The 22,973-nt window shown below is 40.3% G+C and overlaps 1 protein-coding gene across 1 annotated transcript in view; it reads right to left on the bottom strand.

Moving 5' to 3' along the window:
• Positions 1 to 22,973, bottom strand: part of MED12 (mediator complex subunit 12) — a 4,088,267-nt gene that overhangs the window by 2,108,608 nt on the left and 1,956,686 nt on the right. Inside the window, exons 19-20 of the mRNA XM_044054827.1 lie at positions 3,307 to 3,470; positions 3,079 to 3,210 (exon numbers count right to left, since the gene is read on the bottom strand). Of these exons, the coding sequence (XP_043910762.1) occupies positions 3,079 to 3,210; positions 3,307 to 3,470 (296 nt within the window). The remainder of the gene's footprint in view (positions 1 to 3,078; positions 3,211 to 3,306; positions 3,471 to 22,973) is intronic.

Raw genomic sequence — 22,973 nt, 5'->3', positions numbered from 1 at the left:
TTTAACATTGCAATTTCACAATTCAGTTCAATAGACATTATGACTGTCACACCAAATTTGTAGTTTATGCTGGGATTTGTGGTACCTGCGGCAGTTTTTACAAAGGTAAAACAATAAGAAAGCTCTCAGATAGAATAAAGGAACATTTGGGAGCCATCAGAGCGAAAAATTCAAACAACGCATTAACTAAACATAGCACTTTTTGCAGTAATTTCACAAAGTTTAGATTTATTGCTATTGAACAAGTTATTCCTTTCTTTGGTGATCATAACATGTTTATAAGTAAAGGAATTAAAGTGGCAATTGCATCTGGGAGCAGACCAGTTCCCTGGACTCAATGATAACATGAATATTAAGTGTGCCCTAAAATGGTACTCACATTAATTTTTGGTCATGACATAACTATGTATAGAATTTTGCACTTGTTTAAGCATTTTACAGTTACTCTTACATATTAATGTTAACCTAGTTACTGCAGTTCATTTGTTTTTTTTTTTTTAAATGTATATATGTCACTTATTGGGTACTTTCTCTACTCACTGCAATCTGTTTATTGGATACTGTACAATCACATGACACTAACTCTTATTTAGTATCGTCTCCACTGTAAAGCCTGTCATTCTGAAGTTGTTCTATGATCGTTAAAGAACGAAAGCTTAATCATCCGTTCAGTGTTCGTGTCCTTTACTGCTTGTTTTAAGCATTAGTCGCATATAGTTCAGTGTTAATGGTGTTTAATTATTTTTCAAGAAGTTTTTTTATATTACAAATAAGTCTCTTCTTACTTGTGCGGTTTTAGTTTTATTAATATATACATATATATAGATATATATATATATATATATATATATATATATATTTTTTTTTTTTAAGTTGTAGATAGGAATAATAGGGGTGAAGGAAGGAAATAAGCTGCCAAAAAAAGCACCAAGAAAGAGATTACTTACCTAAACACTAGAAAATCAGAACCCTCAAAAAATATAGTTCTTGTCTAGGCAGGAAACAACACTGGAGGGTATTTGGAGGAAGAAAAAAATTATTAGTAGAGGAGGAGTCAGACTCCTGGATCCACAACTTCTAAAGGCACTGAGGTCAATTCTGGTTAGATTAGATATTCAAAGATTGTATCGGACAAAAAAAAACAAATGCTGGATGATGCTGTTAAAGACCCTCTAGTTACATTGATGTAGTGTGGAACAGAATCTGAGGGGTCAAAAGCTGATTTTTGTACAAGGAAGGATTGATTGGTTCCCTGTTATGGTACAGGTAGGGTGTTGTGATCACTCACTGAATTAGGCCTAGCTCCAACTTTTTCTACTTTGTCAGGGTTACTGGTGAGAATCCAATCTAGAACAGACTAAGAATTACTGGGCTGGTTCTGTCTTGTCAGTAAAAGTTAGCCAAGTGAAGGTAAATATTTAGAGAAGCTCAGGTACACTGATGATTTTACAGGAACCAGTTAATTTTAGAGTGACCAAGTATGACAGTTTCCTGGGCAACAGTATTGGACAATCAGGAGAGAATAGCCTCCCAAGTTCTACAGTTCTGGCTATGACACAGAGAGATTTGCTTGAAAAATAGTAGAAAGATAAGAATTTCAGCAGTTTTGAAACTGGGGATAAGGAATGGATACAGTAGCAGCTGTAGATGGTTGTGGCACATGACAACTCTCTTGTTCTAGGTTTCTGTAACAGCCCATACAACAGGGCTGTGTTGTGCTATCCCTGTGTGTGTCTCAGTTATTAATTGTACTATATATGGTATGGCCATTAAGGCTAATGAATTTGAGGTACTTTGATTTTTTTGTGCTTGTAGAGACATCAGTGGATGTATTGGAGGAACAGTGCTGGGTCCTGAATTAGACTGAATATCACAACATTTAAGCAGTTAAATGATGGGAGGTTGGTTTGGAAAAGCAAGTGATTTTATTTTTTGTGTGTGTGGCTGTATATTATGTATGGGTGCTGTTTCAGTTAGACTGTTAAATATAATGTCTTGAGAAAGGTAACTGGCAGAGTACTATACAGGAGGAGAGAAATAGGAAAGTGGTGACTATAATGGTAGAAAAGAATTGTACTTACATTGGTATGAATAAGAACTTAATAGCTTGTAAGGTATAAGTTAGCTAGCAGCGAGGCAATGGTTGATGAAAATGTTGCAGTAAAAAATTATGCTATTTAATGGTTACTTGAATTTGTGGATGAATGCAAGAAGCAGAGTGTAGAAAATAGCAACGGTACGTTACTTGACTGCACAAGTAAATGTAAGAGCAAATGGGGGAACAGGTTCACAGACAGGGGGGATGGCAAGGCAGTAATGAAGAGTTAAATGACTCGTGAAACTGAGTGACATGCCACTGATACCCCACAGTATAACCAACCTTAAACAAGCTCTCAGGCATATCAAGTGGAGTAAAGGACTACAAAAGATGGACGTGAACTGCACATGAAGTATGCCTTTCAACTGCAAGCTGTGTGCAGTTCCTGTTAGTAAAATACAATAAGCAGTATTTCATGAAAAAATACTCTACCACTAATAAAAAAAAAATCATTCTTTAAAAAGCTTTGCACAGAAACTAAAGCAGATGAATTATCAGAATTATTCTCATTTCAAAGAATTGCAAGATCCAACAGTGACACTACTATTCTGGGTGGGAATATGACTAGCAGCAATTAAAGTGCTTCAACACAGAAGCTCCAGAGACTATTGCTCTAGAAAAATGTGATAAAGAAATGCTCTCCAAAATAGTGCAATAACCCTAACACAACTGAAGACTGTACAGTAAAGAGTGATGATGACATGAAGCAACTGCACAAATCATAAGTAAAACAGGAGAGACTAGTCTACATATGTTTAAATGCAAACTCTTAAGTGATTAGACACACCAAAGAGTAAGGCAAAAAGTTACTCTTCTTCAATATGCTGGGAAGCTGCCACACCAGAAGCATTTCAGAATGATACACGTCACATAACCAGAGTTTACCTTTAAATGTATACTGTGAATTGAAATCAAACTATAATTAGATATATTTTACATCCAGTAACCCTTTACCACAACAGAACAGTTCTCAAACCTACCTGAACAACTCTCCAAATTTGCTCTTCAAGTGACTGCAGGATGTATAGAGATCATAAAGGTATGCTAGGATGCAACGTTCAGCTGAAGAACAGTCAGAAGGATTGACTCCATGTTTCACTACACCACACAAACTGCAGCAAAAGAAAAAGGAATTTGGCAAAACTAAATTTCTCACAAGTATACTTTGCATGAGAAGAGAAGCAAGAATCCGATATGCAAACTCTTACCCTTCAAACACTTGTGCTGTCTGGTCAGCATTCAATATAAGGCAGGAGTGGTAACGACGTAGCACCGCCACAATGCAGAGGCACAAACTAGTGGTATAACTACCAACCAGACTAGAGGATTTCAGTAAAAGTTCTGCTTCCACAACACTTAGTTCATTGAGAAGCTACACAGAAGGAAAGATAATCACAAAAAAAATTTAAAAACTGGATAGCACTGAAAAGACATAATTGGTTAGAACTGCCACATCAAACATACACAACTCATTCTCATCTATAAAATTATCCAGCATCTGCCTGTCCAGCACTAAACATTCTACAAATCTGTTTTCCCAGTCAATCATTGCGATCCAGTAACCAAAAACCCGTCTACAAACTTAACAAATCTGCTGGGCATTGCATGTACTCATACAAGGTTACTAAGGCCTGGAACTCCTTACCTGTATCCATCAGGTCTATACTATTCCCTCCCATCTTTCAAAACCACTATGAAAGATTTCCTAGCTAAAATATGTCTGTTCTTTCTCAAAACCAGAATAAACTATATTCCTAAATGTGAACAAGTACCTTTTAATTCCTTACACCTCCTTAGTCTCCCTTCTTCACTTACTTCCTTACTGCTAATTTTCCTCCCTGACTTTCTCTCTAAATATACAATAAGCCTGTTTTTCTCCATCACTTCATAGTGCTATCCCTATATGTATTGGGCTAACTTATCATTAATTTCTCTACAAATTGTCTAAAATATCTCTAAATATTAAACGACCGTCATACACCTTGCATTGATTCGTAACCAATATTTTTACATCATGTCTAATTTGTTATAACTAAACTGCAGATGTTTTGGCTTTATTTTTAAAGATTGTAAAATTATTGTTCTTGAAATGTTTTGTAATAACTTGGAGCTTTTCTTCCCGGGCCTCTGCTGAAAATGGGCTTCGGCCCCCAGTAATCAAATGTCAATAAATAAAATAAATGCTACTCTATCATACACTAGATAATCTACAGCTTGATAAACAAGCTCTAGACTGGTTTATAGGCTATCTCTCTGATAGGAAACAAGCCGTCCTTTGGCAATCAAAGCTCTCTAACCTCTTACCAAATACCATAGGGGTAACCCCAAGGATCAATACTGGGGCCTCTCCTTTTTACTATCTTCACAAATGACCTGTATAAGGCCATCCCTGAAGCCACCTGCATTCAATATGCGGATGACTCCACATTAGTTTGTTCTGACACATCTCCTGTTAACCTATTCTCCAAAACTCAATCCTGCTTTATATCAGTAGAAAATTGGCTGTCAGAACGTAAACTGATCCTAAATCCAAACAAAACAAAATTACTACTATTCCATCCCACGCAAAAGATCACACCTCTATCCTTTTCTATCTACTCCAAAAATGGGACTATCATCTCCCCAGACCCCTATACCAAACTACTAGGAGTCTCCATAGATAAACTCAAATTTGATATTCATATCAACCAGACCATTAAAACCATTAACAAAAAACTCGGATCATTATACCGGATCAAATCATTTCTAACTCCTATAGCAAAAGTGACACTGGCCCGCTCACATCTTCTCTCCACCCTCCTGTATGCCTCTCCTATGCTTACTAACCTCAACACATCTGAACTAAATAAACTAGCATGCTGCTATAATCATATTGCTAGATTTGCCACAGAAATGCCTTACAGAACACATCACTGTATTAACCTAAGAAACCTAGATTGGATTGAATACCCTAACCTTCTAAAACAGACCCAACTTATAGAAGCATTTAAAATCCTGAACCAACCTGAAAAAACACCAGCTCTGAATAACTTAATCAAACCCTACAATAATCTCAGTAGTTTATTCCTCAAACAAACTCCTAGTTCAAACAATCAAAGCCAACAATGTAGGGGCGACTCACCTTTACCAATACCATTGGAAAAATATGGAATTCCCTCCTCCTAGCCTCTCCTGTATTTCCTCTTTAAATTCTTTCAAAAAAAAATTACATCTCCATTTAAGGTCAAACTGGCTCTGTCAGTGCTCCAATCCTGACTAATCCTTTCTCCATTTTGTATAGATCTTCTCCCATGGGCACCCCCCCTATTTTACTTTTTTCTCATCTCCTCTTAACTAAAGAAGTTTAGTGCTCAATAGGAGAATTAGTACACTGGAAACGGTGTTGATTTTTTGTATACTCATTATTGTATAATACTTTTACACTTTTAATGTTTATTTTTTAGTATAATTAACACCTTACTGTATCTCTTCTTTTGTATGAGTGTAATTATGTTTTTTGTATTTTTTTCTTTTGTATGATCTTTATGTATTAATTACTGTCACTGTGGAGCTTTTCTCCCCGGGCCTCCGCTGAAAATGGACATGTAATCCAGACGGACTATCCCGGTCAACAAATGTAAAATAAATAAATAATAAAAATAAAATGCATGCAACCATGCTTGAATTTCTTATAATACTCTTCAAAAGTGCTTAATGATCATAGGTTCAAATTGTGTATACAAAAAAGTCTCTAGTACAATTGACAATTCTGAGAATTCAGCTGTCTACAACATTAATAATAAATTTAATCCTCATAACATTTTGATTAACAAAAATCAAAAAGCCTGCACAATTTTTGAGAATTTCAAGATGGCTGCACATGGATCAACAGACTGATTTGAGCTCTCCCAGCTACTAATTACTATGCCTGGATGCCGACAATGAAGATATCTGCAGAGCTTCAGAGAAAATCAACCAGAGGAAGAGAAAAAAAATGACTGGCAAGAATTCTGAAGCTGCTCAAGTTTTAGCTTTCTTACAGTACACAGGTTGCAGTAATTTAGAAAAAAAAAACACATACAGAGATATTTAAATAAACAAAACACTGAAGGAATGTCAACTAAAATATCAAAAGGCTAGAAAAAAACTGAAGCTTTAACTAGTAATGCATATGAACCAAAAGAAATGCAAAAACCAGAAGAGTAAACTAAGAAAAGGCTGGCTGAATATGAGGTTTCTCAAAGAGCTGTTTAAAAAAAATAGACATTAAAAGCAGAGAAAGCCTGAGATTTTCTGCTGTAACAAGGAATCTGGAAGTAACATGCTGTATTAATTTTATGAAAGTACAAATAAGCAACTGGACTAATTTTCCACAGCAGGATTTGTTAACTAAAAGGGCACATTGTTTGTATGCTCCAAATCTGACCATATTAGCAAGGGTGCAAAGAGTTGCTCTTGGCAAAACTGTGGCAGAAAAACATTAAAACCAGGAACCAAAAGTCTACAGTTTTTTTGTGGAAAATTAATATTTAATGAACACCACGCAGAAGACAAGCAAGTTTACTTCACAATTAAAAAATGTGATGATGCACGTGTGAGATTCAAGCTGCTGTATTCCAGCTGTCTTTACAATATTTTATTTTAAGGATCCATGAATGTTTTAGATGCTGAACAGGCTATGGAGGAAATAACATTTAGCCAGTAGAGAATGCATCAGCAATCAGAGAGGGACATGGTTTCTCATTCTTCTGACAAGAAAACCCACAGTGAGACTTCAACAGTGACATCTTTACCACTGTTCAAAAGGAGATGCTTGACAGACAAAAAAAAAAAGAGGAGATGACTAGAAGAATCAGGAATACGTTGAAGTTAAACCAGTGACTGGTGCCTGGAGATGCAGATAATCTGGAAGATGACTAGCAACAAATGAAATTAGTGAATAAATGATAAACTATTAAACATCAACCCCATCGAATATATAGGGAATACATGTGAAACATGGCTCTGTAAGGAAAAGTGGCCTAGAAAAGCTGGAATTACTTGTTGCCTTTGTTAAATGTCTGAGTAAACTGTAAAACATACACCCCACTTTATGTCATTTATGTTTAGAACAACACTGAAGGGAATGAAGAAATAACCAAGTAAAACAGTTTTTGTTCTTACTAATATTTGTATAATAATGTCAAGATGTAAACTGTGTTACATTATAAAGGAGTTTTGTATAGTATGCAGTCAGGGATATTTTAAATGTGAGGTGGGGGAGAATCTCAACAGTGACTGCTGTAAAAGTTAAAATATTTTAACCATTTACGTTTTCTTGGTTGCAAGATATACAGGCTTTAAAGTGTAACAAGATACAAATGACTGGACAGTAGCAAATAAAGGAAAATGAAATGTGATTTTGGGCTGCTTGGGTGGTAAATGTGGTGTGTAAGTGTACTACTCATACTATATGCATAAGTCAAATAAGTTTTACTAGTTTAAACTATAAAAAAGAGGTTTTGTTTAAGCAAACAGACTTAGATACAGGGCCAAATGGTAAATGGTATGGAAAATGGTGAGATTCTTGCATCCGCAAAGTTATTAGCTTTTTTTTTTTTTACCATTAGCAAATGCAGTCAGTAGGAGACAAGAAGCCTGCAGGTGCAAGCATTTGGCCAAGGGAAGTCTGTACATTGTGTCCTGGGTGAAAATTACAAAGATTGTTTTATGCCTCTGCAATGTTAGCTGTTATTTCCCCTCATTATAGATTGATTTTTCATGGAGAGCAGGTGTCTACAGGTGGTAGCAATTAATGTTGAAAGTTCTGAGCACTCTGCTGTGAGAAATGTAACAATTAAAGGTAAGACGGCAAGCAGTTAAATTTGAAACTGTGGGAAATTAATCAACTGTAACAGTCTCCCAGCAGTCATAATACTTTAATGCATTTAAAATAGCAAGTGTATAATGTAATGTACCTTTTTAAAGGTAACCAGTGCACTTTTTCTTAGGGATAAAAGTTTGTTTACTGAAAGCATGCAAGCAGTTGTTCACGTCTGGAAGGAGAATAAATAAGATAAAAGAACAGGTAGCAAATCAGAGATATTGGGAAAACAGAATGTAACATGCTCCAGTAAGAGTACCTTTAATTTCAGATTAGGTAATACTGGTGGGTGCAACAGCCTATATAGGAAATACAATTTATCCAGTAAAGAATAAGCCAGCAATCAGGACGATAATTTCGCCTATCTGGAGTGGTAAACTTTATTTCGTAAAAATGTACATAAGCTTTGTGTGTTTGTTCCAAGTTAAAGGGGGTTGAAGAGTTAGGAAAATTTATTGTTTTGCTTGAATGTTTCCACTGAAGGAAAAAGTCTTGAAAATGTGACAAATTTAAATGGATGCGAGAAGAAGCAACTGCTTAATCTGTCTGACAATCAGTATGTACATGCAAGCCAAAAGATGGAAGTATACATTCAAAGAAAAGGTCATGTATAATATGGGGGAGTAATACATTTGTGTCATAATGGCTACTTTGCTCATATTACCACTGAACGTAAATGGCCTTACTGGTACAGACAAGAAGCACAGAATGTTAAATTATATGAAAAAATGCAAGATGTAAATAGTAATTTTACAGGAGACACATTTGGAAAGAAATGAGCATTTGAATTTGTCAGAAAATATTTCAGGATGAACATTCTGCAGAATATCAGGGACAAAGGAAAAAAATGGGAAAAATAATACTGATTGTCAGATGGGTGTCAATACTGATAGAAGGGAAAAGAACAATGGTAGATCTGTGTTAGTAAGAGGCTACTGACAAGGGATGATTGTGCTCACATTTATATTGTACCAAAATCAGCTTTCGTGGAGATGATTTTTTGAGAGAAATAATTTCAGCAAGTATTATTTATGGGTGGGGACTGGAACTTTATTTGCAACAGTGAAAATGTATCAAAGGGATCTGGAAGGGAAGCTACAGCAAAAGATATACAAGAATATTTGGTACAGATGATATGAATTCAGTACCAGGAACTCTTAACAATTTAATTATCTCCCAAGGTATTATAACCGGGTTAGACTGGATAGAAGCTATACTTCACCGGAGCAAGTGCATTCAGCTGAAAGCTTTGACATACATCCAACTATTTTAGATCATGCATCAATAAAACCTAAATTAAACAGGTCTAGGTAATAAAGTAGAAATGAGACACTGTTGCTTTCCTACTTGCCTTTTAAAAAGAGAGAATTTAAGGAAGGTGGTTGAAATGCTTTGTGAGCTATTAGGGAAGACGGAAACGACTTCAGAAGTGATAGCCAGTTAATGGGATAAACTTAAAATGGAATTTAAAAAATGGGGTAGAAATAAAAAAACAGGGTAGAGGTAAAGTAGTAATAAATATTTAGAAAGAAAGAAAACGGTTAAAATACTGCAGAAAGAGAAGTCTCAAAGCAAGAGGAGGAGGAGGAACAGTGAAGTACTAAAGGGAAACTAAAGGAGCATTTGGATAATACAGGAGTCTAGAAGCATCTGTTTAGCAACAATTTTAATAGCTCCAAAGGACAAAAACATTTAACACAATGACTTAGGCAACAAAGCAGAAATGGTAGTCACCAAACTTAGGAAGCCTAGAACAAGAAAAATAATCAGAGATCTTGTACAAGGATTAGAGATACTTCAGAAACTGTATGATAATTTGTATAAAGCAGAGGAATGTGGAAACCAAGGAAAGAAATAGAAATATTTACGGAAAACTTAAATGCACCAAGGTCAGAGGAAGATGAGAAATCAATAGTGAAGAAAGGAAAAGAAATGAAAAATAGTGACATATAATCAATCAACGGGTATGTCTCCTAGGCCAGACAGTATTCCAGTTTGAGTCTGAAAGCTAGGAAGGAAGAAAGTGGTAAAAGTTGTGGAAAACAATATTTTAAAGGGGGGAGGGGTGACAACATCTTAGAAGAAAGGTGTGGTGACTTGTATTACCCAAGATGGGAAAAAGATTGCTTATAACCAACTTCACAGAGACCCATTTAAATTTTAAACCATAAAGTGTTAATGTCTATACTAGCTAACATAATGGCAAAGTTGTTACCAAAATTGACAGATATGGATTATTTTTTTTTTTGAAGGAAGGCAAATATTTGACAACATTAATAGAACAATGATGATCAAAGATGAAAGCAGAATATAAAAAAAAAAAATACTGCTACTGTTGTTGGATCTCGATGTGCAGAAAGCATCTTAGATGTCATTAGACAAGGTGTTGTGTGCATGCGCATTTTTATGGATTAAACTAAGCGCACACAGACATTTTCTCATTTATTATTTTTATTTTCATACATAAAGCACTCAAAAGACTCAGCTGGGATTTTATGAGTAGGGCAATGGAAGCACTTGCATTCCATGACAGAACAGGATTAATTAGGATATAATTAAGGTGGGAAGATTCCTCTCTGACAAGTAGTGTTTGATCCAAGGAACCAGGCAGGGGATCCTCTTCTTCCTTCATTTGCTTTATACGCAACAGCCACTGGCAAAGAAAATAAGGGACACAAATTCAAGAAAAACTAACTGGTATGATAATCAAGAAAGTTAGCTTTATTTGCAGATGATAGACATTTTGTATAGGATAAACTTGGAAACCAACATTTATGCATTGTAGTACATTTTGCAAAAGTTCAAGTTTTTTTTCAGGATACAAACTTAATGACGCTAAAACAAAGGCTAAAGTTGTAAACTAGGTATCCACACATGAATTGGTTGGCAATACCAATATTTATGGGTGCACGAGAAGAAAGCATGTAGGTGCATGGATTAAAAAGGATTCTGTTAAGGCAGCTAAGGGTAAGTGGAAGAGAATAGAAAAAAGCTAATACAAAAACTAAGAAACCATAGTCTCATAACAGATGACAGTAGGATACAAGCAAGGAAAAAATAAGCTATGTACTCACCATAAAGTACAGTTGTGTACACTTACCATAAATGTAGATGTTTGAGTGTATTCACTGTTGCAGTCATTACATTTGAGTAATCCTGCTGGCAGGTTGCCCTCAGTCGGCCTGAATTCCAAAGTCCTGGGTCCTGCATTTGCTGCTGTCGCCCCTTCCTTGACATCAGGCCGTCAGGGGTATAAAAGATGCGGCAGACGCCATTTTCTTTCGTTTTTCTTGCCCCACATGTCATGTGCCCCCTAAAAGGGTAGCCAGAATTTATATATATGAATACATGCACCAATATACACTTTACCTTCGTCTACAAGCAAATGCACAACATGGGTTGTATAAATCAGAGAAGGAAAGATAGGTTCCATCATTAGAAAAGGGGGATGGCGGTTGGGTAACCTGGACTGCAACAGTGAATATACTCAAACATCTACATTTATGTAAGCGTGCACAACTGTACTATGTTCTTCATGTTTCACTGTTGCAGTCATTACACTTGGGTAGAGTCCCAAAGCTATGATTGGGAGGCTGGAGCTAAACAGCATTAAGAGCAGCTATGAGGCCCTGCAGAACTGCAGTGGCAAAGCCTGCCCTGGATTTAGAGTACAGTGGCAGATGACAGTGCTTTGTAAAGATGTGCACTGAACTCCAAGTAGCAGCCTCTAAAATGTCCTTGGTTGGTACTCCACTGAGAAAGGCCGCTGAAGTGGCTGCAGCTCTGGTTGAATGTGGCCTAATGCCCTTAGGCACTGGCTTGCCATGGTGTAAGTAGCAGAAACGAATGCAGTGGCCTATCCACTTTGAACTAGTCTGCTTTGAGATAGCCTTTCCTTGTGATCCTGCAGCATATGCCACTAGTAATTGCTCTGTCTTTCGGAAACCTTTGGTTCTGTCCAAGTAGAATTTAAGCAGTCTGTGTACATCCAACGAATGCAGAATTCTCTCCCCCTTGTTCTGTGGATTTGGATAAAAAATTGGCAGATGAATAGTTTTGCTAAGAGCCATACTGGACACCACCTTAGGCATAAATGTTGGGTTTGTCCTCAGAGAGACCCTGTCTGGATAAAAAATGATAAAAGGTTCCACAGCCATGAGTGCCTGTAGCTCTGAAACTCGTCTCGCAGAAGTTATTGCTAGGAGCAGAGCTGTTTTCCAAGATACAAACTTTATATCAGCAGTAGCAGTTGGCTCAAAAGGAGGTAGGGTGAGTTTTTTCAAGACATAGTTGAGGTCCCATGCAGGCATTGGTGATCTCCTTGGAGGCCTTAAATTTTTGGCTCCTCTGAGGTACTGTTTTAATAAGTGATGCGAAAAGATTGGTGCCTCTGTATTGTTATGAGCCGAAATGGCAGAGGCATAAATTGTAATAGATGAAAAAGATAGGCCTTTGTCCAGCATCTCAGTTAAGTATTGCAAATTCTGAGGAATATTTGGCACAGCTGTGTCAGTTCCTTGTGCCTGGTTCCAAGCACAGAATCTCTTCCATTTTCCAGCATAAGATTTTCTAGTACTAGGCCTTCTGGCCTCCAAAATGACATCCATCACCGCTTTACAGAGGTGTATTTTGTATGACTACATTATCCGCCATGCTGCCAGGTTTAAAGTCCTGAGTTGGCTGTGCAGGATCTGATTGTTTTGCTGGGACAGTAGATGAGGTATTTGAGGTAAGGTCCAAGCTGGGCATTGAGACAAGTTCTTTAGGACTGGAAACCAGTACTTTGGGGCAATCAGTATCATTTTTGGCTTTTCCTGTCTGACCTTTAGGAGAACCTTGGGGAGGTGAGGCAGAAGGGAAAAGACATATACTGATAGGTTTTTCCAGCTGAAAGATAGGGCGTCTACTTTCCATGCTTGTCTGTGACAAGTCCTTGTGCAGAATCTTTTTAGCTGGTGGTAGTGAGGGGAGGCAAATAGATCTATGTCCGGGCATCCCCATTTCCTTGTTATCATGCTGAAGACTTGTAGATCCAGCTGCCACTCGTGGGGATCCATGATGTTTCTTTTTAGTTAGTCTGCCAGAGTATTTTTTTTCCTGGCAGGAATTGTGCCTGCAGATGAACTTGGTAAGTTAATGCTGTGTCCCACAAAGTCATGGCTAGTCTGCAAAGGGGGTAAGAATGTGTGCCCCCCCTGCTTGTTTATATACCACATGACCGTGGTGTTGTCTGCCTTTATCAGTAGTTGTCCTGGATGAAGTAGGTCCTTGAAGGCTGTCAGGGCATTTTGAACTGTTAGCATCTCTTTTTGATTGATATGCAGATGCATTTGGTTTGAGGTCCATGTGCCCTGAATGCATCTTCCTGCCATGTGGGCCACCCAGACATAATCTGATGCATCCGTTGTTAGTTATCTGCCTTGCTAGGGGTAATGTGAATGGCTGTCCCTTGTTTTGGTGACAAGCCTTTGCCCACCATCGAAACTCCTGTTGCAGGCAGAGAATGAGACTAATCATAGTTTCCAGGCTGTGGCAATGTTGAGTACAAACACTTTTTAAGTACCACTGAAGTTTCCTCATATGCAGTCTTGCATATGGAATTAGCAGGATGCCATGAAGCACAAAGCCTGCAGAATTTTTCTCGCAGATAACTGGGCCTTTGTTGCCAACATTTTGAAATAGGTAGTCAGTTGCCTTTGTCTGGTGTTAGATAAGCCATCTGGGCAGTTGTATTTAAGCTTGCACCTAGGAATATTATCTCTTGAGAGGGTATTAGTTTTGATTTCTTTCGCTGACTGTATACCCTAGGGCATGTTAGAAGTCTTTTCACAAATCCCAGATGCTGTAAAAGAATGTCCTTGTTCTCTGCTTGAATTAGACAGTCATCCAACTAAGGATATATTTGTATTCCTCTTTGCCTGCAGAATGCAATTACTGGTGCCAGGCACTTTGTAAAGACCCTGGGCGCAGCAGATAAACCAAAGGGCAGTGCAGAGAATTGGTAATGCATTGAGCCAGCTTTGAATCTGAGGTATCTTCTGCATATTTGTCTGATTGGGACATGCAGGTATGCCTCTGAGGTCTAAAGTCACAAGCCAAGCGTTCTTGCCCAGCAAGGGCAGAAGCTGTTGCAAAGTCAACATCTTGAATTTTGATAGGTCCGGTATTGGCCTCCAGGTCTTCTCCTTTCTGGGTACCAAGAACAGTCAAGTAAAATCCTTGCCCCTGCTCTTGTTCTGGTATTTGTTGAATGGCCCCCATGTCCATGAGGGGATGAGACTTGTTTTTGTGCCTCTGCCCATTGATTTTTTGGCAGATCTGGCCAGCCGTTTGCCTTTGGCAGGGTATGGAAACGGAACTTGTAGCCTTGTGACACGATATTTAGGACTCACTTGTCCTGTTTTATAATGTGCCAATTTTGAGAAAAAAGTGCTAATTTCCCCTCCCAAGGGTGCTGCCAGGAGATAAGTACTTGGTGCAGGCAGGGGGAAGTAATTGGGACTGTTTCCTGAATGGTTGTGATTTGTCTTCTCCAACTTTGGAGGTAGATGCACCCCATTGCTTTGGGTGATATGAACCTTGCTCCTGGGATCTGCCTCTAGGGTGCCTGGTTCTGCCCCCTTTGAGGTCTGACACAGGAAAGGACCAATTCTTTGTTGGCCAGTGTCTACTAAACCTAGGTGGCTGTACTTGTAAAAAATCTCTGACCATTTGCATGGATTTAGCTTTGTCCTACATTTTCTTTAACACCTCTTCTGCCTTAACACCAAAGTATCATGCTGTAAAGGTGCATCTAATAATTTAACTTCAACATGATCACGCAGATTTTGTTCCTTTAACCAAGCATGCCTCCTAATTACAGAACCTGTAACTGCGGCCCTGCAGAAGGCCTCTAAAGAATCAAAACCACATTGCAAAGTATGCTTTCCAACTTGTTCAGCTGCATGCAATAAATCCTGCATTTCCTTGTTTTCTACACATTCAGAGTTTAACAACATTTTCTGTTTAAGCAATGCCATGATATGTTGCTGATATTTGAGCATACGAAACTGACAGTTTTAGGCCCTTATAGCCAAGGTAGCAGATCTGTAAACCTTTTTTTCCCATCTATCCAGTGCCCTAGAATCTCTGTCAGAGGTGGTAGGGCTTTTTGCAGCAGAAGCCTTAACTCCTTTGGGACCCTGAGAAATAGTTTCTGGGTCTGCAGCAGGGTTTTTAAAAAAGAATTTATGAGAGTCAGGAACCCTGTAAATATCGGTCAGGCTTAATAGGAGCTGGAGGTAAGGAGTCAAGGGTAAGACTAGACTCCGAAAACACATCATCTACAATGTCTAACACAGGTGGGATGGCTAGTGGCTTGTGTTGAGGTAGTAAAAGGAAATCCCTCAGCCTCTTTTTAGATTCTGAAAAATCTTGGCTCTCCCAGTGGAAATGCTCCCTCATGGTATATAAGGTTTCCCCAAAAGAAACGTCCTCTGGAGGAGAAGCTGAAAAAATAGATTCTTCAGCATCAGAATCCTCATAGGGGGAAGAGAATATTCCTGACCAGAAGAAATGGAAACCTGATCTGAAGATTCATAGTCAGTCTCTTGCCTAGGCCTCTTATCAGGAGGGGGATGGGAACCCCTGATCAAGGTAATCAAGTCTTCGGCCATTTTGCGCATCTGCTTTTTGGGCATAGAGGCCTGACCACGTGGCTCTTGAGTTTGTTTCTTTGCTTTGAAAGGTGCTTTAGTCTTTGCCTTTGAAGATGAAGTCGGTTTGATGTAAAGATGTTTAGGTCTGAATACACCCTCAGAAGCCAGTACCTGCTCAGCGGCTCCGGACCCATCTGAAGGGATAATATCAGAGGCTCCAATACCTTGAGTTTCCAGCGGCATGGCCAACTCCACGTTGGAGTCTATAGCGGCCTGTGGCTCTAAAGTAGCGGGTATCAGGTGCTGCGAAAGTGCCTCACTGTGGACCGGCGATTGGCTTAGGAGAAGCTTCGTCGTCGGTTTTGGGCCTCAGTTGTCTCTTTCCTTTTCTTTGCACTTTTTGTGAACTCCGGTAGTCGGATGGCTATCCGACGACATTTCTGGATAATTAAACCAGCATCCAAAATAGTTTAAAGCAAAATCATACAGACGCTTAATAGTGCGTTGGTTAAATCAAGTGCAAAACTGACAGCCAGAAATGTTGTGACCAGGGCCTAGGCAAGGAATACAGCAAGAATGAACATCCTTATGAGGTATTTGCTTCCCACAAGAAATACAATTAACTTTTTCTGACATCGGTCTGGAGCAAGAAAAAAAGTTTCCTCAACGGGGTACTTAGCTTTATTGAAGACTTCAGATCTGAAACTCGAAAATCTCAGGAGTCGGCCGACCGGCACTTGCGAAAGTACAGTTTTGTACCTACCATAAATGTAGATGTTTGAAGATCCACATTGCTGCAGTCATAACCTGTGGGTAGTCCGCTGTCCTCGGTCGGCCCGAATACCAAAGTGTTAGGCTGGCGTCGGTCATGGTCGCTCAGATCTGACGTCAGTACGCCGTGGTACTAAAGCGCATGACCGACGTCATATCCTCAGTCTTTCTTGCCCCAGATGTCAGAAGGCCCTAAAAAGAAAGGCCATAGCCAAAAACAGAAAACCTTCAAACACCCCTGTACAAACAATATTTACAACCCAAACCACACAACCACCCCAAACTACAGTGGGGAAGGAGGGAGGGTAAATTGGACTGCAGCAATGTGGATCTTGAACATCTACATTTATGGTAGGTACAAAACTGTACTATGTTCTTCATCTCACATTGCTGCAGTCATAACCTGTGGGTAGAATCCCAAAGCAAAGGTAAAGGGAGGTTGGCAAAATCATAAAGCATTGGGAGCTGCTAACATGCCCTGTAAGACTGCAGTGGCAAACCCAGCCCTAGATTTGGAATAAAGAGGGAGATGGTAATGTTTAGAAAAAGTGTGCACTGAACTCCAAGTAGCTGCCTCCAAAATATCTTTAGTAGCTACACCCCTTTAAAAAGCAGTAGAAGTGGCAGTAGCCCTAGTGGAATGAGGTCTGATTCCAGCCGGAATCTCCTTACCATGATGAGAATAACAAAAAGAAATACAATGGCCATTCCTCTTAGTTATAGTTTGTTTTGAAACAGATTTCCCCTGAGAGCCCAAAGCAAAAGAAACAAACAACTGTTGAGACTGTCTGAACCCTTTAGTTCTGCTCAAATAATAACGCAACTGCCTGCGAATATCCAAAGAGTGCAAAATTTTCTCCCCTTTATTTTGGGGATCAGCATAAAATGTAGGCAAATGAATAGATTGGTTCAAGGCCACATTTGAAACCACTTTAGGCATAAAAGTAGGGTTAGTACGCAGGGATACCCTATCCTTATGAAAAATCAGGAAGGGTTCAACTGCCATTAGAGCCTGTAATTCAGATACCCTTCTAGCAGACGTAATGGCCAACAAAAGCAGTCTTCCAAGACAAAACTTCAACTCAGATGTAGCTGCAGGTTCAAAAGGAGGTAAAGTGAGTTTTTCCAACACGAAATTGAGATCCCAGGAAGGAGTAGGAGCTCTCTGGGGTCTTATGTTCTTTGCCCTCTAAGAATTTGCTTAAACAAAGGATGAGAGAATAATGGTGGGTCACAGTCATAGTGAGCAGAAATGGCTGCAGCATGAACTTTTACAGAGGAGAAAGACAAACCCTTGTCTAATAATTCTGTAAGATACTGAAGTGAAACACTCAAATTAGGCCCTGAAACATCAAAGCTCTTTGCTTTGCTCCAAATAAAAATCTCCTCCATTTATCAGCATAAACTTTCCTTGTACTAGGCCTTCTGGCCTCCAAAATGACATTCAAAACTTGTTGAGGAAGCTGCGACCCTCCAGGTTCTAGAACAGAATATGCCAGGCTGTCAGATGCAGGGACCGTATCCTGACATTGAGGAAATGATTGCCTGCCTGGGACAAAAGGTGTGGAATTGATGGCAAAGGCCAAGGAGGCTCCCGTACTAAACTCCTCAGCAGAGGGTACCAGTGCTGCCGTGGCCAATCTGGTGCTATTAGAATCATGGAGGGCTTGTCCTGTCTGACCTTCAAGAGCACCTTGGGAAGGAGAGGCAGAGGAGGAAAGGCATAGACGTGAAGATTGTTCCAAATGAATGATAGAGCATCCACTTTCCAAGCTTTTGGATGAAACATCTTTGTGCAAAACTTTGGCAACTGGAAATTTAGTGGAGAAGCAAACAGATCTATGTCTGGAGTCCCCCAAATCACTGTCAACTGTCGAAATACATGAGGATCCAATTTCCACTCGTGGGGATCCACCATCTGTCTGCTCAAAACATCTGCTAAAGAGTTCTGTGCTCCTGGCAGAAACCTTGCCTGAAGAGTGAGGTGTAAACTGAGAGCAGTCTCCCACAAAATCGTAGCTTGCCTGCAAAGAGGGTACGAATGGGTTCCCCCTTGCTTGTTGATGTACCACATGACAGTTGTGTTGTCTGTTTGAATCAACACTTGTCCTGGGTGAAGTAGATCCTTGAAAGCCATCAATGCAAATTGGACTGCTAACATCTCCTTCAAGTTGATATGCAAATGTTGAAGTCTGGCAGGCCACGTGTCTTGAACCCATTTTCCATTGAGATGTGCTCCCCAAGCCTTGTCTGAGGCATCCGTCGTTAAGATCTGACTCGCCTCTGGTCGGGTCACAGAGAGTCCCTTGTTTAGGTGACATTCCTGAGCCCACCACAAAAATTCCTTTTGAATGCAAGGTATTATCTGAATGACAGTGTCCAAATCGTGGCAGTGTTGAGTCCATACACTTTTGAGATACCATTGTAGCTTCCTCATATGCAGTTTGGCATTGGGAAGCACCAGAATACAAGATGCCATGAACCCCAAGGCTTGAAGGACTGTCCTTGCAGTCAGCCTGGACCGTAGAGACAATTGTTGGAAGTAAAGGGTAAGATTTCTTTGCTTGTCCGGGGTCAAAAATGCCATCTGAGAGGCTGTATTCAGTCTCACACCCAGAAAGCACATGTCCTGAGAGGGTACTAGACTGGACTTTGTTTCGTTCACAGAATACCCTAGGCACCTTAACACTGCCATAACACACTGTAGATGGTGAAGTAGCTTGTCTTTGTCTCGAGCAAGAATCAGGCAATCGTCCAAGTAAGGATAAATTTGTATTCCTCTTAACCGTAAGAAGGCTATCACCGGAGCCAGAACCTTTGTGAACACCCTGGGCGCAGTAGATAAGCCAAAGGGCAATGCAGAGAACTGATAATGTACAGTCTCAGCCCGAAAACGCAGGAATCTCCTGCAACTGGGCCTGATAGGAATATGAAGATAAGCCTCTTTGAGATCCAGAGTTACCATCCAGTGATCTTTGCCTAACAGAGGCAGAAGTTGTTGCAAAGTCAACATTTTGAATTTTGGAATGTCCAGGTATGTGTTGAGGATAGACAAATCCAGAATTGGCCTCCAAGTGTTTCCTTTCTTTGGAACAAGAAACAGGCGAGAATAAAATCCTAGGCCCACTTCTGACAGAGGGACCTGCTGTATAGCCCCCATTTGAAGAAGTCAAGAAATCTGTTGCGAGCCTCCACCCTTTGCTGAGGAGGAACGTCTGGGCATGCCTTTGAAAGGAGGCAATGTGTGGAAATAAAACTTGTAGCCTCGGTCTATAATGTCCAACACCCATTTGTCCTGGGTGACCAAAAGCCAATTTTGCCTGAAAAGTGCCAACTTTCCTCCCAGAGGAGCTGCCAGACAGGAAGGATCTGGCAGCTGAAGATGCAGGTTATTGGGTCTGTTTACGAAAGGACTGGCCCCTACCCTCACCTGTAGGTTGTGCAGGGGAACTCCACGTCCTAGGCCTGAAAGAACCCTGAGCTCTGCCCCTACCACGTCTAGATCTGCCCCTAGACTGTAAATCAGAAGAAGGGTAAGCCCATCCCTTAGTAGGCCAATTTCTGCTAAACTTAGGGGGCTGCACCTGCAAAAAATCCTTAACAGTCTGCATAGACTTAGCTTTGTCTTCCATTTTCTTCAAGACTGACTCCACAGGAGAACCAAACAAAACTTCAGACTGAAGGGGAGCATCCAAAATTCGAACTTTAACATGCTCTGACAAGTTCTGATCCTTAAGCCAGGCGTGCCTACGAATAACTGATCCAGTGGCAGCCACCCTGGAAGAAGCCTGTAAAGCATCGAAACCACATTGCAAAGAATGCTTACCCACCTGAGCAGAGGCATGAACCAAATCCTGTAATTCCTTACACTCTATGCCCTCTGCCAAAGCATCTACCTTAGATTTTAACTGAGTAAGGAGAAAATGCTGGTACTTCAGCATATGAAACGGGCAATTCAAAGCCCTCATTGCGAGAGTGGAAGAGGTATACACTTTTTTACCCCACCTATCCAAAGCTCTAGAATCTTTATCCATAGGAACTGGATTCTTTACAACAGAAGCCCTGACACCCTTAGGTCCCTGGCTAATAGTTTCTGGATCAGCCCTTGGGCTCTTATACAAATATTTATGAGCCTCTGGCACTCTGTAATACCTATCTGGTTTAACCGGTGCAGGAGGCAAAGAGTCCGGATTAAGGGAAGCCTCAGAGAAAACATCCTGAGCAACATCCAAAACAGGAGGTATAGCCAAGGGCCTATGTTGTGGTAAAACAAAATTCCTAAGCCTCTTTCGGGAATCTGAGAAATCCTGACCTTCCCATTTAAAATGCTCCCTCATAGAATGCAGGGTTTCTGAAAAAGAAAAATCCTCTGGAGGAGAAGCAGAAGGACTAGAATCCTCTGCGTCTGAATCAGAATAAGGAGGAAAATCCTGAATGTCTTCAGCCGAAGACTCTGAGTAATCTGAAGAATGTTCCAAACCTTCCACCTCTGGCTCCACCCTAGGCCTCTTATCTGGAGGGGGCATAGAACCTCTGATTAAGGTAATCAAATCTTCTGCCATTTTAAGCATGCGTTTTTTAGGGACAGAACCTGCAGAACTAGGACTGACGCCAGAGGAAGACAAACCAGGCCTGACCTTGGAAGGTACCTTAGAGACAGAAGGGGAAGGCCTAACCACCTTATGCAAAGAAGGGAGTACAGCAACCTGAGAGGCCCCCTCAGCCTGACCCGACTCCTGAGAGGCCACATCTTGCAAAATTAAAGGCTCCCCCTGAGACTCAGCTGAAACCTCGGCTGGATCCACAGATTCCACCGTAGTTTCTAAAGAACCGGCGTCCGGAACGGATGACTCATCCTGCTTGGACTAACGATTTTTCCTTGCGCTTCTTAGCGGTAGCGGGCGTCGGAGGATCCGACGGCATATTGTAATTACACCGCTTACCGAAGACAAGCCTAGCGCAATCTAACCTACGTTTAATGGTGCGCTTATTAAATCTAGCACAAAAGCGACACCCGACTACGTCGTGCTCAGGCCCCAAGCAAGGAATACAGAGAGAGTGGTAATCCCTATGAGGTATCTGTTTCCCACAAGAAATACAATTATTCACTTTTTCTGACATCCAGATTTAACTGAGGCAAGAAAAGACAAAAATATTCTCCAACGGGGTACTTAGCCCAACTTGGTTTTCGGTCTGAAACTCAGAATACGAAAATTTCAGGATGCCGAACGGCACTTGCAAACGCTGCTTCTGCTTCGGATCATGTGGCAAGAAAGACTGAGGATATGACGTTGGTCATGCTCTTTAGTACCACGGCGTACTGACGTCAGATCTGAGCGACCATGACCAACGCCAGCCTAACACTTTGGTATTCGGGCCGACCGAGGACAGCGGACTACCCACAGGTTATGACTGCAGCAATGTGAGATGAAGAACATCTGCTTCTGCTTCGGGCACTGCGCGGCAAGAAAGACTAAAGAAAATGGCGTCGGCCGCATCTTTTATACCCCTGACGGCCTGACGTCAGGGAAGGAGCAACAGCAGCCAATGCAGGACCCATGACTTTGGTATTCAGGCCGACTGAGGGCAACCTGCCAGCAGGATTACCCAAATGTAATGACTGCAACAGTGAAACACGAAGAACATCATTCCATTTGTGCTGTCAATTTTCATTCTTGCATAACGTGTGGGTTCGGATCAGACTCAGCCACGTTTCATGGCTCACGGCCATTGCAAACTCTTGAGCTCCTACCTTACCCATAATGCTGTAGTTCCCCCTCCATTACTCAGATCTTGTTTGCTGATTTTTATTTCTAAATGACAATGTTTAAATGAAACACCACTACCTGGAGCTCAAGAAGAGCAACATTGGCTCCTCCACTTTCCTCTCGATCTTCCTCATAAACAAAATGTAGGGGGATGGAAAGAGGGAAAGTGAAGAAGAATGAAAATAGACAACACAGATGGAACATTATGATTACATAACTTCTTTATCTGATGGTATCAATTTTCATACATTCTTCAAAATGTGGGACAGGGTCCCCAGCTACCTGAATCCCAGGAGAACTCTAAAAAAGGTAATTTCTGCGTACTGTTGAGCCGAATGGCTGCTCTTCCCCTACAGACCAGATCAACTTTTTAATGAGCAATCAAAGTATGAGGATTAGCCCAAACAGCTGGAGCACAAATATCATCCATGAAGTATCTGGATAGAAATACTTAAGAGGTTTGCCTTGAATCTAGTTGAATGAGCTCTCAAAGGTTTTGGCAAGGACAAATCCAATTTACTGTAGACAAAAAAATTCAATCAATCAATCGGTTAGCCACTTAGATAAAGTTATTTTGGTGACTGGCTTACCCAATCTTGATTCTGAAAAGACGACCAATAACTGATCTGACTTCCTGAATTTGTCAGTTCTATGCAGACAGAAATGCAGTCCCCTTTGTTGGAGAAATTTGGGAAGAAAACTAGAAGGTTGATGGACTGATTAATGTTGGATCTTGACACCACCTTAGGAAGGAAAGATGGATTGATTCGTAAAGACACTATCTTTATGAAAAATCAAGATGAGGCTTGCAGTTCTGAAGCTCTCCTAGCTGATGTAATAGCTACTAAAAATACTGC

Source organism: Protopterus annectens, chromosome 13.part0 (genome assembly GCF_019279795.1).
Source record: "Protopterus annectens isolate FY-2018-M chromosome 13.part0, PAN1.0, whole genome shotgun sequence".
NCBI classification, from domain to species: domain Eukaryota; kingdom Metazoa; phylum Chordata; order Ceratodontiformes; family Protopteridae; genus Protopterus; species Protopterus annectens.
Note: the sequence above shows the minus strand (reverse complement) of the source record. Positions and strands in the feature narration are given on the sequence as shown.